The following is an 18471-nucleotide window of genomic DNA, read 5'->3' on the forward strand; positions in this document are numbered from 1 at the left end:
AGTTCTTCTAATCTATCCTTTTTTACACTCCTGTCATTTCTCTTTCTTTTTCTCTTTCTTCCAATTCAAGCTTTTGTCTTTCTCTATCTTTCTATTTCAAGCTGCTTCATTTGCAACTGAAGTCTTACTACCTCCAGCTGTGACACACTAGTTTCAGGTACCCCTTCCTCCAACTTTAAATGCTGGGTAAGTACTTTAGCCATGTCAGCTTTACGAAATTCCACTTTTATCTCTAACTGCACTTCCTCTGCTAATACTTTCAACTGAGGTTTAAACAGAGATTTCAAATACTCCACAGATACATTTTCGATTCCCAGAAAAGTCGTAGCAATTGCTAAAACCATCTTGCAGTCTAACCACTTTGAAACCCCTCAACACAAAACTCCTGAGTTCAACGTTCTTCTCGTACTCGTATCCCTTGGATTCACAAACTCCACGCTGATCAAGGAATTTTAATAATCCTGCAAAGAGCCCCGAAATTTGTTATGACCACAGCCGGTGTTAATTGCTGCGCAAACTAAATCCCAGAGGGAAATTTGGCTTACAGCCCACAACTTTTTTAAAAAAATTAAAAGTAAAGGTTTTATTAACAAGAAAGAAGAGAAAATTTAGCACGCAAGATTATAGTTACACAATTACGGTTAGTCTTACAAAACATTTCCCCAAAGACTCTCCACTTGGTCAAACCCACAAGTAAACACCTTCCAAGCAACACTCCCTTATAGATGTTTAAATATGAAAAATCCAGCAATATCACGCAAGGCAAACTGCTGTAGCTTCAATAAAGGTGTACTGCATGATCTTTACCCTCTTCCACTTTATGGTATGGAATCCACTTCAGAATAAAACTGCTTGCTGCAGCCCAAGACTTCTCAACAGCTCAAACAGCTCCAGCTATCTCCAGCCATCTCCAGCGTAACAGCTATACAGCCAACTCTACAGCTCAATAGCTTAAAAATTAGCTATCATTTTTGCCCTTTCATCTCAGTGCCATTATTCTCACACCTCTTTGAAACTCAAACACATCCAAATATAAGATCTTTCATGTCTTTGCTTTTGGGTCAATAAAATATAATACCCCCACTACTATTTACCTATGGACTCCTACAAAATACAAACATTTTCCTTTCTACCTCTTCCTCCCCCTTGATATTCAAACAACTTCTCAACTTATCTAAAAATGCAAACGTTAGATCTAACCTATGTACTTGTGCCTCAACTGAACACCTCTACCCTTTTCATAAAAAAGCTAAAAGCTAAAACTCCAGACAACCTGATTGCTATCAAACTCTTACCCAGCTTAATTAAATCACACACACAGAGACACAGTCTTCCAGTCTTCATTCCAGAATAACACAATATTCCCCCAAAATATTTTTAAAAATCCATCCTCACCCTATATATCAGTCAGTACCATATCATGCACAACAGTTGCCTACTCAGCCATTGTAAGAACACTTTGTCCAAATGTTTTTCGTATGTGAAGGAGGAACTTCAGTATAATAGGAACTACTAGGAACTGGGAGCACTTGCTTTTGAGTAAATGTCTGCCAGCCATTTTCTAAGGTTATTGTTAAATAATCCTACTTCCAGGTTCAGTTCCACTGAATTCAACCAATTTGTAGAAACCGATGCACTAGATGTTGTAACGTAGTAAGTTCACTCCATTAATTTGGTGTGAATGGAGTATGTCTCTTAAATGGTGCGTGGCGGCTGATGCATGTGCATTTATTTCCAGTTTTCATTGTGTATTCACTAAAAGAGTCAACACTCTGCAGACTGGGGAAGAGAACGGTACTTCTAATTAGTATTTAAAATGATTAGTCCTACTTACATCCATATAGCACAGCCACTCTTCCAAATTCAAGGAGCCCAAAGAAAGCTGTGTAATTAGAATTATTTTAACAATTAATTATTCACAAAAACTTATTTGCCACTTGCCTAAGGTTTATACTTAATGCAAAAAAAGTTTTTTTGAGGTTAAAATATTACCCAGAATGTTTATTTTTCTTTATAAAGTGCAATGGCCGAAATAAAATTATACTTTTACATCAAGAGTTTTCATATCACAATGCTTAATCTTTATCCAATTTTTACAACATTAGCTATTAAAATTATCTTTGCTTAGTTTTGATTTGCTTTTAAATACTCATGTAGTGCCATGACTGTTGCCATATGCGTAGCTGTGATAAATATATTTAATTTTAAAGGCCCTACTTTACTTCATGCTTGTCTTTTAGCAAGCAGATGAAAGTTAAGTGGTTTCCTCAGTAAAATAATATTGTAGTGCTTTGTAAATCACATTTTGCACTTTCAGCAAACATATACCTCAAAATGAAAGGTATATTTGGGCAATTTGATACCTAAAATCTAATATTCTGACACACACTTCGGGGCTACGTAGGTGTACTTCAGATTTAGAATTGACTGGACTTGTATTTCTGAATACCTTTTTGTTTCATAGTTTATAATCATTTTCTTCAGATACTAAAGGATAACTCTCAATTGGAGGAGCAGACTGAAGCCTGGAAGGAGTTTCTAGAAAAAATTGATGAAGTTGAAGTCACTGGGAAATCATTATTAGACAGACTAACAGTGCCTGTGATTTATCCTGATGGGTAAGATTTTTCATTGTTGACATAGATCTGTGCACTGTATCATTGCGGCTAAGCTGGGCAGTTATTACCATCTATGAGGATCACTAATGCATGTCATAGTATTGAGAAAATATATTGTTCTGATAGGCTTTTTCAAGTGGAAACAGTTTTCATTGTGGTGGTGTCTATAATGTAGAAAATATTCCAAAGCTTTTCATAGGAAACTGGTGAGAAAAATAAGTTAAAGGAATAGAAAAAGGTCAGAATTGCAGTACTGAAGGGTGTTAGAGGATATAGGGCATGGTGTAGAGATAAGGTAAGCAAAGCAATGGAGCGATTTGAAGAAGAGGATTTTAAATTGAATATCGTGATGGTCGGGAAACAAATGTACTTCATCAAGGGCAGGGGTGATAGACAAATAAGGTTGAATGTGGAACAGGATATATGGGGAGAAGCTTAATTTTCAACGAGAGCTTATGGATGTTGGGAAAGGATTGAAAAATATGTGACAAAAGCATGAATTTAGTGTTTTGGTCATTTGGGCATATGTGGACAATGTTGTGGAGGTAGAAATAAGCCAGTTTGATGATAGATGTGAATATGGTACCTGAGTTAATAGTGTATGCTCTGGCGACCTTGTTGGGACAGTGTATCTTTGGCCTAGATTTTAGCCAGGTTAACAACAAAAAACAACAACAACCTGTATTTGTATCATGCTTTTATAAAACAAGCAAAGACTATTCACAGGTACAAAACAAAATATGATACTGAACAATATAAGTAGATATTAGAGCAGATGGCCAGAAGCTTTGTCAAAGAGTTTTAAGAGGTAGGTTTTATTAGAGGAAGAATCTGACGTAGAAAGGTGGAGAGGTTTAGAGAGGGAATTCCAAAACTTAGGGCCCAGGCAACTGAAGGCTGGCCATCAATGGTGGAGTGATTTAAAGTGGGGATGCTCAAGAGGCCATAATTAAGGGAGCACAGATTTCTTGGAGTGATGAGGGGCTCTGGATTAGAGGTAGGGAGGAGTGAGGCCATGGGGAGATTTGAAAACCAGGATGAGAATTTTGATGCGGTGTATTATGAAAGCCAGACTTAGCTCATTGGAGAGTGTGGGGGCTGGGAACTCCAAGTGCAAACCAGCCTCAGGAGTTTCACGCATGTGTGAATTGGGAGCAGGCTGCACATGTGCAGCACACCATTTTGGCTTTCTCGGGGCGCCTGCATGGAAAGGAAAAAAAAAAGAAACGGCATGAAAACCCTGGTCATGTTACCAAGGCGGGGCACCATATTCAAAGGAAGTGCCAAAGGGAGAGGGGCAAGCAGAAGTCCCAGTTAAATTAAGGAGAAAGTAGAGCAGAGAAAGCCTCCGAGCAGAAAAAGGGCTGTGGTTGGCAGACTTTAAGTGGCTACGGCTCAGAAGAAGCCCTGAAGATCTAAGAAGGCAGCAGAAGGTTGATGATTCTGTGCTTTGGAACAGTAGTACTCTGCTTACTGCAGCTGAAGTTGTGCTTGTGAGTTGGTGCTTGAGTGCAAACTCGGGAACCCCGGGAAACAGAGTCTTGGGAGATGAGATGGAAACACTGCGAGGTGGGCCGTTGTTGCTGCCTACCGAGTTGGAGCGACCTGTGGAGGGAATTCCAAGACAAGATCTTCAGAGGTGAAGACTGGAATCCCTCGTGAGAGAGACAGAATTTCAACGAGATTAGTTGACTCTCAATGTTTCTGACGTCTGGGTGGATTGTTGAGCTATCCGTGGAATCTGTCTTGGTTGCATCTGCCATTTATTGTGCTGTGTGGTGTGTTCGGCCACATTTTTCCTTTAATTCGCATTGAACTCCTTTATTCAAAAAGGGAGGGAGACACAAAGCCAGAAACTACAAGCCAGTTAAGTTAACATATGTCATAGGGAAAATGTTAGAAGCTATTATTAAAGGCATTAAATTCTAGGTAATTGGGCACAGTCAGCATGCTTTTGTGAGAGGGAAATCGTGTTTAACCAACTTATTGGAGTTCTTTGAAGAAGTAACAGGTGCTGTGGATAAAGGGGAACCAGTGGATATACTGTACTTAGATTTTCAGAAGGCATTTGATAAGCTGCCACATCAAAGGTTATTGCGGAAAATAAAAGCTCATGGTATAGTGGGTAACATACTGTCATGGATAGAAGATTGGCCAGCTAGCAAGCAGGAAATAGTAGGCATAAATGGGTTATTTTCTGATTGTCAAGATGTAATGAGTGGTGTGCCACAGCGATCAGTGTGGGGCCTCAATTCTTTACAATTTATATAAATTAATTGGATGAAGGGACTGAAGGTATGGTTGCTACATTTGCTAATGATATAAAGATAGGTAGGAAAGTGAGTTGTGAATAGGACATGAGACTACAAAGGGATATAGATAGGTTAAGTGAGTGGGAAAAGATCTGGCAAATGGAGTATAATGTGGACAAATGCGAAATTGTCCATTTTCACAGGAAGAATAAAGGAGAAGCATATTATCCAAATGGTGAGAGATTACGAGCTCTGAGATTCAGAGGGACCTGGGTGTCCTGGTGCATGAATTGCAAAAGGTTAATATGCAGGTGCAGCAATAATTAGGAAAGCTAATAGAATGTTAACGTTTATTGCGAGGGGAATTGAATACAAAAGTAGAGAGATTATGCTTCAGTTATACAGGGCATTGCTGAAACTACATTTGGAGCACTGTGTCCAATATTGGTCTCCTTGTTTAAGGAAGGATGTAAATGTGTTGGAGGCAATTCATTGAAGGTTTACTAGACTAATACCTGGAATGGGAGTGTTGTCTTTTGAGGAAAGATTGTATAGGCTAGGCTTGTACCTGCTGGAGTTTAAAAGAGTAAGGGCGACTTGATTGAAACATATAAAATCCTGAGGGGCCTTGACAGGGTAGATATGGAGAGGATGTTTCCTCTTGTGGGAAAATCTAGAACTAGGGATCACTGTTTAAAAATAAGGGGCCACCCATTTAAGACAAAGATGAGAATTTTTTTCACTGAGGATCATGAGTCTTTGGAATTCTCTTCTTCATAAGGCCTACTCCTGCTCCCAATTCGTATGTTCACGTGTATCTCATATTAACTCTGAATGTAGAGTATAAGATAGATGGTTGTAAATTGTTTGATCTTACTGACCTTGTATAGAAAAGTTTATTTTTGGTTGTTCAAAAGCTGTGGAATCCTGTGGCTTTACTCTCTTAGTAAATGTCTTGAATCTCAAGCTTTGTCTATGTTAAACAACCAGTTATTGATCCGTGGCCAGATCTTAGAAAAACTTGGGGGTCTGGTCCATACGAACATACGAATTAGGAGCAGGAGTAGGCCACTTGGCCCTTCGAGCCTGCTCCACCATTCAATAAGACCATGGCTGATCTGATTGTAACCTCAGCGCCACATTCCTGCCTGCCTCTGATAACCTTTCACCCCCGTCCCCCTTGTTAATCAAGAATCTATCCAGCTCTGCCTTTAAAAAATTCAAAGACTCTCTTCCTGAAAAGGTGGCGGAAGCAGAGTTCCAAAGACTCATGACCCTCTGAGAGAAAAATTTCTCCTCACCTCTATCTTAAATGAGCCACCCCTTATTTTTAAACCATGACCCCAGTTCTTTGTTTCAGATTCTCCCACAAGAGGAAACATCCCCTCCACTCTGTCAAGACCCCTCAGGATCTTAAGATTTCAGTCAAGTCACCTCTTACTCTTTTTTAAACTCCAGTGATACAAGCCTAACCTGTCTAACCTTTCCTCATAAGACAACCTGCCCATTCCTGGTATTAGTCTAGTAAACCTTCTCTGAACTGCTTCTAACATACTTACATCTTTCCTTAGATAAGGAGATCAGTACTGTACACAGTACTTGATGATGTGGTCTCACCAGTGCCCTGTACAACTGAAGCATTACCTCCCTACTTTTGTAATCAATTCCCCTCACAATAAACAATAACATTCTTGGCTTTTCTAATTACTTGTTGTACCTGCATACAAGCCCTTTGTGATTCATGCACTCGGCCACCCAGATCCTTCTGAATCTCAAAGCTCTGCCATCTCTCACCGTTTAGATAATAAGCTTCTTTTTTATTCTTCCTGTCAAAATTGACAATTTCTCATTTTCCAACATTATACATCATTTGCCAGATCTTTGCCCACTCACTTAACCTATCTATGTCCCTTTGTATTCTCCTTATGTCCTCTTAACAATTTACTTTCCCACCTACCTTTGTGTCATCAGCAAATTTAGCAACTGGTACCTTATGACAATCGCCAATGGTTTCATGGTCATTTATATAAATTAGGAGGCCTGTACAACACTCCCTAAGTGACTTCTTGCCTTTATCATTCCTCATGTCTACTCAAACCGCTTCTATATCCTGGTTTCCTGAACTTATGTCATCCCTCTCTATTGTGCTTATGTCGTCTTTAATTAACAGAGCCATCCCCCCACACCCCCGACCATTTCCTAACTTCCTCTACTTCCCTAGTTATGTAGCTCGCAAGGACACCAACCCCAGCATGGTTCAGGAATAGACAGTCCCAATGGTACAGATTCCACTTTCCTCAGAACTGGTGCCAGTGCCCTATGAACTGGAAGCTACTTCTCCCATACCAGCCTTTGAGCCACATGTTCATTTCTCTAATCTTATTTGTCCTATTGCAATTTGTACGTGGCTCAGATAATAATTCAGAAACCATTCCTTTGAGGTTCTGCTTAATTTGTTGCCTAGCTCCTCATACAGACTATGCAGAACTTCCTTCCTCACCCTGCCTATGTCATTGGTACCTACATGGACCACAACCACTGGATCCTCCCCCACCCACTGCAAGTTCCTCTCTAGCCCTGAGCAAATGTCCTGAACCCTGGCACCTGACAGGCAACATAGCCATCCAGACTCTCGCTCCTTGCTTCAGAGATTATTGTCAATCCCCCTTACTATACTGTCCCCTACTACCACTACATTCCTTTGTGCTCCCTCTACTTGAATGGCTTCCTGTATCGCAGTGCCATGGTCAGTCAGCTCATCCACCCAGGAGCCCTGCTCTCATCCAAACAAACCGAAAAACCTCAAACCTGTTGGACAATTGTAGAACCTGACACTCGTGCCTTAGGGGCCCCCATACCTGCCTCGGTTACTGTCACACCCTCCTGTCCCTGACCACTTTCTAAATCAGAAGACCCTATCCTAAAGGGTGTGATTGCCTCCTGGTACAAAGCGTTCAGGTAACTTTCTCCCTCCCTGATGTGTCACAGTGTCTGCAGCTCAATGACTCTGAGCGGAAGCTCCTCTGACTACAGATGTGCTTGCCCTGGATAACACGAGCATCCAGGAATTCCCTCATGCTGCAAACGTGATACATCACCTGTCCTGCCATACTTAAGTGCTTTAATTAATTACTTAATTATTTTATTCAATTATTTATTTTCTTCTATACATTTATTCCTCGTCACAAATTCCTGTACTATTTTAAACCTTAGGAATAGAATAGACCTTGACCACTTAGCAGATACTCACCAAGCAGCTAGCTTCTTCCCCTGTATTAGAGCAAGAACCAGTTCCTACAGGGCACAAAAGTTAGAAAAAGCAAAAGAGCACTTCCTCCCTCTTCACCAAATCTCCTCAGCTCACCAAACTCTTCTCAGTTCATTGAGGTCACACCCTCAGTACAGGTTGCACTGAGAATGTCTAAATGTATATGTTCTAAACAAAGAGACTAGCTGAGCAAGACCAGTTCAAGCTAGTTTCCTTAATTAACTCTTTTAGCCACTGCCAGTGGATTGCTTCTATCTCCCTGCTTAAGCCCCCAGATGGAACTTAGAATTTGAACAGTACTTGCAATTAAATGTTAAATACAAGCAATATTAGATTTTTAGAAAGAAGTTCCCCTCAGCTCACCACATGATCACACTCAGTCCAGGATCATAACAGTTGTTTAACCAGGAGTCAATGTTTATCAGCGAGCATAGGGTTGATGGGTGAACAGGAGTTGGTGCAAGTTAGGACACAGGCAGGAACGTTTTGAGTGATATCAAAATTACAGAGGAAGTGCAAGGCTACCCAGGGGTGCTTTGGAATAGTTAAATCTAGAGGTACCATATTGATCAGACATAGGAGGGGACCAAGGATCGATCCTTAAGGGACACTGGAGAAAACTACATGAGTAGGAAAAAAGCCAATGCGGGTGATCCTTTGGCTATGGTCTGATAGATAAACATGGAACCAAGTGAGTGCAATCCCGCCCAAGTAGACAATAGTGGAGAGGCATTAAAAGAGGATAGTTTGTACAAGCTCATCAAAAGCTGCAAACAGGTCAAGAGGTGTTGGAGGAATAGTTTATGTTGTCAAAGCCACAAATGATATCATATGTGACTGTGACTAAGAGCCATTTTGCAATCAGTTTTGTCTCCGCCACAGTTAGTTAAGCATGGAGTCCCAGAAAAGATGAACAAAGATGTGGGAAGCATCATGTTCAGGGACTCTGGAGAGGAAAGGGAGGTTGGAAATGAGGTGGTAGTTTCAAGGGTTTGTTTTCTGAGTAGAGGATTGATAGCAGCAGTTTGAGAGGAGAAGGGGTAGTCCCTAAGGAGAGAGAACTATTAACAATGAGGGCCAACATCAAAGCCAGGAAGGGAAGTTGGGTGGTCTGAAGCTTAGTGACAATAGGGTCAAGCAGGAGGTGACATGACAGGATGAGCTTGGAAAGGGGCTCAAGAAAACACTTTGCAGTAGAGAATGAAGCCTGGGGTTGCCTTTGCATTCCAGGATAATCCTGGAATATTGAGCAGCATTAGCAGATGAGAATATCTTCATGTGATCCAGCTAGGTTTGGCAGTGAATGGCTAAATCGGTTGTCCACTATATCTGTTCAAGTCTGCGTCCCTTGAACTTAGAACAGAGATGAGGCCTGTACCATGCAAGTGGTCAGGGTGAGGAGTAATAATTTTATTGGGGCAAGGCCATCTGAGGTGCAGGTGAGCATGTGGTAGTTGTAGAAATGTGAACAGAGGGCCAACCAGGAGACAATTGGGATTTTGAAAGTGCAGTTGCAAGTGAATTAGGAGAGTTTTTTTTTCCAGGGCAAGACACAGAAGGAAGTAGGGTTTGGAAGAGAAAATGGGTTGTGACTAGAGAGCTATCATTCGAAAAAAAGATCAGCGATTGCCTTAAATGTGATTGATACAATTGGAACAGTGAAGCCAGGTATGATGGCAAAGTCAAGGGGATGGCTGTGAATCTGGATTGGGGAGTTTCCATGGAGGGAGAGATTAAGGGAGGATAGGAGAGCAGAGAACTCAGAGGAGAGATGACATGATAAATTGAGATAGAGGATGAAAAGCCGCTTGGCTACAGAGGCTGAAGGAGGAAAGGAGTGATAGTAGCTTGAAGAGATAATTGACATGGTACTCGGGTGGATAGTAGAGAAATAGGATTTTAACTGAGAGGTGAAAGAGTTGAGACAAAGTGGGATACTCGGAGAAGAAATTGTCAGAGGAGCAATGGAACAGACCAAAGTGTAATTTAGTAATAGGAGCCACACTACCAACGTGACAGTCTGGGTAAGGCAAGTGCTGGAAGGTATAGCCAGGCATGAAGGCCTCAGTTAGGGAAAAGATGTCACGACCTGTCAGCCTGGTTCTGTCAAGAGCATGATGTCGATGCAATGGTCCACAATAAGCTCATGGATTGCCAGGGCCTTTTTGATAAGTGAATAGATATTCTGGAGGGAAATGTGAAGAGGATCATATAAGATCAAGGGCTGCACTTCACCCAGGTCAGATTGATGGGATTGGAGGCAAACTAACAAGTAAAATGGTGGGGGAGCTCATCGGAATAGAACCCCAACATATTCTTGTGGCCGGACAACTTTTCCAATGGCGGTCGAGCAGCGGGATTGCTTCCATTGGATTGTGATGGAATACTCTTCAACTGCCTGGATGGGTGCAGCTCCAACAACACTCAAGAAGCTTGACACCTTCCAGGACAAAGCAGCCCACTTGATTGACACCCTATCCACCACCTTAAACATTCACTTCCGCCACCACCAACACAGTGGCAGCAGGGTGTACCACCTACAAGATGCACTGCAACACCCTCACCAAGGCTCCTTCAACAGCACCTTCAAACCCACAACCTCTGTCACCAAGAAGGACAAGGGCAGCAGCCAAGGTGGGAACATCGCCACCCGAAAGCTTCCCGCCAAGCCACACATCATCATGACTTGGAGCTATATCACCATTCCTTAAATGTTGCTGGTCAAAATGTTGGAACTCCCTCCCTAACAGCACTGTGGATGTACCTGCACCAGATGGACTGCAGCAGTTTAAAAAGGCCGCTCACCAACACCAGTTCAAGGGCAGTTTGGGATGGGCAACAAATGCTGGCCCACCCAGCCACACCCACATCTTGTGAAAGAATAAATCATAGATCTGGGTGAACCCAGCTCTGTCAGGGGTCTCGATGGATAGCTGTGCACTGCACAACCTGGTGTTCCATAGGAAAATTGCTTTGGAGAATGAGGAGCTCCTTAAACAGCAGCCTGCTCTGAGGAGAAGGAGTTGGAAGGTGCTTAGAACTAAGCAGTCAATGGCCGTGCACCTGAAGATCTGATTCCAAAGAGCATTGACACGTGTGCCAGGGTACACCCAACATTTGATTCTCTTGATCCTATTTTAAACACACAGCTAAGTGCTTCACTCATGCAACCTTGTTGGCCTTTCCTTGAATGCCCTTACCACCTCATTTTGGCCCATCATGACAAGAAGTCAGGGCATATACATTCACCTTTCCTTTATACAGTGCAGACCTCCTTCTCTCCTTCTCAGGAAGTCACCAGCTGGCGACAGCCCAATGGTGCAGAAATGAGACCTTGGCTGAAGCAAAACATCACCTTTCATTTGACACATTGAGCTACATCTTTGACATCACATGATAAACTTTCACCCAGTTAGTCCCAAGTGCAACTCGGTTGTTTTATGCGAACATTTGCAGGTACTCCTACATTGTGCTGTCCCGTATGCTGCTGAGGTGGAAGCAGAGTATGTGCCTTTCTGATCCAGTGCATTAGATGACCACTGTGGACATCCTCTGCATTCTTGAGGACTCTAGCACATAGTGGGCCACCTACGACTGTGCAGTAGCCGCCTCTGTCATTGCAACTTCATGAAGTGTTGGGGTCACTGTAAAAAGGACCAAGAAGCCACTGTCGACAAAAGAAGTGCCCTGAGCGAAGCCCTCGGGGGGCTTTCTGTTGCTCGAACCTTTCAGGGTCCATCTGTCCTTCCCTGCTCACCCCAAAATGCTTAAGCTCCTGCCACCAGGGTCTGTGTGTCTCAGGCCCACTTTGCCAATGCTTCTCTTCACAGAGATCATGGATGAGGGGATGCTATGCTGGTCAGCAGGGATCTCCTGCACCCACCACCTGGTTGGAATGCTGCATCTGGCCCTCCATGAGGGTCACCACTCTCTCAATGGAAGAGGCTCCATGCTGGTACCACTCATGGCATGAATGGACTCCTCCATTGTCCTCACATAGGTGCGAAGAACCTCCGGGTATTCTGACAAATGCCCAAACATTTTATGCTACTCCTCCAGCATTTGCTGCTTTGCTGATGACTCCTGAGGCTTACCAGCTGGTGAAGCTGAGCATTGCTGGGCCCTTCTTTAATCCTCCAATAGGGATTGTCTGCAGCTTTCACTGTCTCCTTTAGCTGCTCGTGCACTTCTGTGCCATCTCAACAGCTGATGCTGCCCTTGCTAACCATGCACCAATGTCCACCAAAGTTTCAGTATCTGCTTTGGAGAATGCACTTGGATGATGTAACGCTGTCTCTTCAGAGGGTGGCTCTGCTCTGAGGTCACATGCTGTTCCTCTGCTGTCATTGGTGCCTCATCTGCCACTTAACCTGTGAGAGAGATGGAGTGATGCTAGGGCGCTGTGCTTTCCACCAACAACATCTGCCTGTCCTTCGTCTGGATTTCCCTGTGTTGCTTGTCATAAGGTTCAGTGGTCGCTTGTATGAAGTTACTCACTCTCTGTGCTTCACACCTGCCTCAGCCTCACCAACAGGCTGTCCTGCTGAAACCTCTCCTAGCTCCATTGCTTCTTCCTTCATTGGCATCAATGCATTGAGCAGTGGCAGTCCACCTCCAGTTCATCGGCCACAGACATAGTGTGTCATTGATCTCTCATAGCCCAGTTGGACTTGCCATTCTGTGCCAGCGTTTTGCCACAGGGAAGCCTGCTGGAAGGGGTGACCAATGCTGAGTGACCAGGTGCATCTTTATGAGCCAACTATGCATTTCGTCCTGAATGCTCGTGCCTGTTCATGTCTGATGCCTGGGTCATAAACCTCTTCTCACATCTCATTGGTGCCTTTATGTGACATCCAGAGCTGTGAGCTTGGTATAACAAGGTCAACTCACATTGTCAGATCGCAACAGATCATTGAATCACTTGTGGCACTGCAAACATCCCGCTGCTGCTAATTTCCTCCGTGACCTCCAGTCATGCCGCCTTGGTGACGTTTGCTGGCCTCTTCCTCCTGTTGACTAGGAAGGACACTTCACTTCTCTCCTTGCCTTTGCCATTTGGAGGAGCACTTCCAAGGAAGCATCATTAAATCTGGGAGCCACTCTTTCTCTAACTTCAGCCATTACTTGGAAGCAACCTTTGTTAAGTCTTCCTTCCAGGTGCCTCTATTGTAATGTCTTTAAACCAGGTGCAGCCATTCCTTTAAATATAGCGCCTGCATTTCAGCTTCTAGGACTTGCTCCCACCTCCTGTTATTGACCATGCCTCCACCCACCCCATGCCCACCTCCATCAGTTGTTAATTGGATGTAGCTGACAAGGTCAGTATCAAGCCCTACCCGTGTGGCCACACATCCTGATTTGAAGCCCGACTTCGAGTCTTCCTCCCTTCCAGAAAATTCAACCTCAGTAGTCTGACCGTCTTAAGGCAACTGAGTTGGCAGCCTTCATGCAGTTCCTAAATTGTATAGATCCACATTGCAATAGTGGTACAACTAAATATTATGCTTACAATCTCACCCAGAGATCATAATGATAACTGATGTGAAAATTAGAAAAGCCTGCATATTTTTCTAAAGTTGAGATTAAGGGATATTATTTGGACAAGTAGATGGGTATTTCTCTCTGCCTGATTCATGCTATAACTGTATTTGGGAGTACTTGACATTTAGTGGCATTATCATTGCTGAATTCCCCCACTATCATCATCCTGGGGATTGCCATTGACCAGAAATTGAACTGGACTAGCCATATAAATACTGTGGCTACGAGAGCAGAGGTCAGAGGCTAGGAATTCTGCGGCAAGTAACTTGCCTCCTGACTCCCCAAAGTCTATCCACCACCTACAATGCAAGAATCAGGAGTGTGATGGAATACTCTCCATTTACCTGGATGAGTGCAGCTGTAACAACACTCAAGAAGCTTGACACTAGCCAGGGCAAAGCAGCCTGCTTGACTGGCACCCCATCCACAAACATTCACTCCCTCCAACACTGACGCACAATGGCAGCAGTATGTACCATATACAAGGTGCATTGCTTAGACAGCACTTCCCAAACCCATGCCTTGGAACTATACCACTATTCCTTCACTCTTGCTCGGTCAAAATCCTGGAACTCCCTCCCTAACAGTGCTGTCGGTCTACCTACACCAGATGGACTGCAGGGGTTCACGAAGGCAGCTCACCACTACTTTCTCAAGAGCAATTATGGATAGGTAATAAATGCTGGCCTAGCCAGCGACGCCCGCACCCCATGAACAGATTTTTAAAAAACATGCTGACACTGGGTAACAAACACATAGGCCGGGATTATCCGGCCCCGTCACTGGTGGGACCCACCGCGGGCAAGATAGCACCCCAGCCAGAAGTTCATTGACTTGCAGCAGGACTGGAAGATCGCGGTGGCGGGTGGGTGTGGAAAATCCTGCCGATTTGTGTTCTAGATTTCACCATTAGCATTCTTCACTGTGAGCACAGAGCTCATCAATTATTATAGTTTGTGCACTCTATTGTGATTAGTATGTTATGAAAAACCAAGTGATTTTATAAGTGCTCATAACGTTCATAATCTGATGTCACATCTAACTTCCCATTAAATTGGCGATTAGTTTTCTGTGTGAATTACTAAGATTGTGTAAAAGGAATAGTTTGCTGTGGCAACATATATCCATCTACCTGAAGAATCATTTGCCAGCTAACTAGGATAAGATCAAGCAAATTTAGGCTAAATGTCAAAAGTGTTTTCTTCTTAATGAAGGTTGTATCTCATTTATCTAACCGACAGCACTATAAAGTTTTAAGATGCATGGTTACACTCTGTGTTCCCGCAGAGATTCTCTCACAGGTGGTTTGGAGAGGATGGAGCCAGATGAAAGATGCATTCTCTACAAGAACTGAGGAAATGGTAGAGGATGAATTAAACTGCAACATTCTTCCACATTTATTTGAAATGACCTTGTTAAGATGGCGATGGCGCAATTCAAATGGGTTTGAAATCATTCTGGGCAAAATTAACAATCACTCGGAATTCCTCACAGAAATTCATCACAGTTCATTTTCAGCCGTTGTGATGTCCTTGTATTTCAGTAATTCTGCTTTTACACCTTTAAATGTATTATCAATATTTATTTTCCAGAACTGAACAGTACTTTGGAAGTCCAAGTGACATGGCCTCAACAGCGGAACATATTCGAGAAAAGATGCGATTGGTTAGCCTAAAGAAGCCGCAACTGCCAGAACCAATCCCAAAAGACAGTTAATGGGTCAACCCTTTACCTTATGGCCATTAGCAAGACTGGGAATCAACTACTCAGCATGCCATTCAGATACTAGAAATTTGTTTTGCTTATGGTGACACTATTTTACATTGGAAAATGGGTGCACAATCCAGGTGTGCATAAAATGTGAAATTTTGATGATGGACCTAGGAGCAACTTTTGCGTATAACATGCACTGTTATACTTTGGAAAATAGGCCAGATACCCTTCTGTGCATTATATGTCTAGAATTATGGCAGAAATATATCCTACAGCTGAGGGAAACAGACTCCATTCTTGCATATTCTGCACAGCTTGCATTTGAATACAGGCCATTGTCAGCTTTGACTGTAGAAGCCATATTGACTAATTAATGTTGCTGCAATGACATTAAGATCTGAGAATAACATAAGAGTGGAATATAAAGTATTGCACTGAATTGAATTTCTACCCCTAGAGCTTTACAGTCCTGTCAACTGTTAAGTTTAGTGGTTGGCACAAAAGCTTAATGGTGCTACAAAATCTTTTAGAATGTCCATGGACTAAGCAGTCCCTTTTACTGTTCTTAGACAGGTGCGGTGGTACTTTTAGGCTTTTAATATATCTGTTAGTAGATGTTGATAAAATGTTTCCCCTACAATTATTTCTTAATTTTTTTTTGATGTTGCTGCTTTATTTTGTGCCAATATGAAATGTACACTTAAATGCCTTTGATGTAATTTCTTTTTTCAATACCTAGTATGTTTTACATATGACACTAATTACATATTAAATGTTACTCTGAGATAAGGAGCTTTAAAATACAGATAAATGACTGTTTTGACAGCCCAACATTTTAAGCAACAATTTTGCATTGAAAGTTTATGGTTCTCATCCTTGCAAAATAAAATGCAACGTATACACTGTGTATTACTGACATTTGTCTCCTTCAAACTGGTATGAAAAGGAATTTTTTTTTTAAATTGAAAAGCCTGGATAAGAGCCATTATTCACAAGGTTTAAAAGACATGCCTTGATTAATCAGGAAATAAGTGATGTAAAGCTTGAGTCTAATAGTAGGAGGGTAGAAGAATTGAGTGATTAAGGAGGTAAGAAAGTGCAAAGAGTCTTAATTTTAACATGAAAATTCAGAGAAGAGAAAACCTATATGGGACAGCAGATCTCTGAGGTCAGAGGTCATTTGGGTAATTATATTGAGAATTTGGATGCGGCGCACAGGAAGGTTAGTAAGAAAGTCAGTAGAAAGTACTAACAAACATAAAGGCAGTCTGTTCTGTTTGAGTCTTGCTTTGATCTTAAGTGGCTGAAACGAAAATGAAGCCTTCTGTTCAATAAAGCTAAAATCTTGCAATCAAGAAGGTTGTGCGTAATTCCATGAAGGAGATTCCTGGAATGGATAGATAATAGTTTTGAACTTGGGTCTACCGTAGAATGCTGTCTTGCATTTAGCGACACAGTTGCATTCATAAGTAGTGTGAATGTCTGTTTTCTATGGGAGTTGCCTCACACTTCCCAAAATCTGTGAGGTACCATGATCTAGGGGTGTAATAATTGTGCCTCCTTGTGATTTGGGCGAGATAATGTGTCCTTCTCGTATATTTCTTCAGTGTCTGCCAAGGCAGGTATGGTGAGACAAACTAAGAATTTTGATCAGATTTATTTGGGTCAATTGGGAAAAGGTATCTTTGAGTAGTGATATAAAGATATAAGTATGTTCTCTGTTTTTTAAAACCTTGATCAAAGGAGCCTTAGCAAAACTGAAGCCAATGGGAATCGGAGAAAACACTCCAATGGCTGGAGTCATACCTAGCACAAAGGCAGATAGATCTCCTACAATCACAACTATCACATCAGCCCTGGGACATCGCTGCAGGAGTTCTTCAGGGTAGTATCCTAGATCCAGCCATCTTCAACTGCTTCACGAATGACCTTCCCTCCATCATAAGGTCAGAAATGGGGATGTTCGCTGATGATTGCAAAATGTTCAGCACCATTCGCAACTCCTCAGATACTGAAGCAATCCATGTCAATATGTAGCAAGACCTGGACAAGATTCAGGCTTGGTCTGATAAGTGGCAAGTAACATTCACGCCACACAATTGCCAGGCAATGACCATCTCCAACAAGAGAGAATCTAACTATCTCCCTTTTGTGCTAACAGTGGATGGTAAGTGTCGATCTGCACAAACCCCAGAAGGAAACTTGCAACAGTTGCCACAACTGTTTTGCAATTTTTATTTTGTGATGTGTACTTTGAATTCAGTAGTAATAAGATCACCGAGTCTTAGAAGCTTTTTTACAAAACTAAATTAAACATTAATGGAAGAAAAGATTTTAAGCACATACATAGGTTTACAAATTACTACTATAATAACTCCTAAATCCCCTAATCTACCTCCCAGTTACACCTCTGTTAAGGTACAGTAAAACAAAATAGATTTCAACAGACCCAGGCAAAGCGCACAATACCTTGGGCAGAGATATTCACAATGAATTTCCTTAGCTTTGGTTCTTGTAGACAGCAGCATGATGCATAGAAGCTGGAGGCTTTTCATACTCATTAGATCTTAGAATGCCTTCTCCCTACAAAACCTCATCTCCTTTATACAGGTTTCTCCCTTTTAGATGTAAATTCCATTGTCCCAATATGTCTTTGCAACTTTACTCTTCCATAGCATCAATCTTCCATAGTACTCATATCAGTAATCTTTGGGAAAAATAAACACACTGGCTTAGCCTCTGTTGGCTAGCTGTAACACCTTACCATCTCTTTGAAATTCACAACTCTGGTTTATCTAAAAATGCACATGTTCCTCACACCTCACGTTGTAAAACTTCAGTCTTGTTTACATGTATAGCATTTCAAGCCTAGCTTCTCTTAACTCAAAAGCTCCAGACTAGCTGTCTGCAATTCAATTAAACCCCCCCCCTCCATGCACACAACCTCACACACAAAAATTAATCCAAACCTCACTATTAACTTACCTTTACAATAAATCACAATATTATGAAAATTATTATATTTTCATGACACTCCCATTAACATTCAATGGCATTACCATCACTGAAACCCCCACTA

General features: G+C 42.1%; 1 protein-coding gene across 6 annotated transcripts in view; it reads left to right on the forward strand.

Moving 5' to 3' along the window:
• sestd1 (SEC14 and spectrin domains 1) overlaps nt 1–16299 on the forward strand; it is a 153315-nt gene extending 137016 nt beyond the window's left edge. For all 6 annotated transcript variants that reach the window (XM_078551950.1, XM_078551951.1, XM_078551955.1 and 3 more), the window contains 2 exons: nt 2485–2618; nt 15272–16299. In XM_078551950.1, coding sequence (XP_078408076.1) covers nt 2485–2618; nt 15272–15395 — 258 coding nt within the window. In that variant the 3' untranslated portion in view covers nt 15396–16299. The remainder of the gene's footprint in view (nt 1–2484; nt 2619–15271) is intronic.
• Nucleotides 16300–18471: the final 2172 nt, after the last annotated feature.

Source organism: Cetorhinus maximus, chromosome 11 (assembly GCF_964194155.1).
Source record: "Cetorhinus maximus chromosome 11, sCetMax3.hap1.1, whole genome shotgun sequence".
NCBI lineage: Eukaryota > Metazoa > Chordata > Chondrichthyes > Lamniformes > Cetorhinidae > Cetorhinus > Cetorhinus maximus.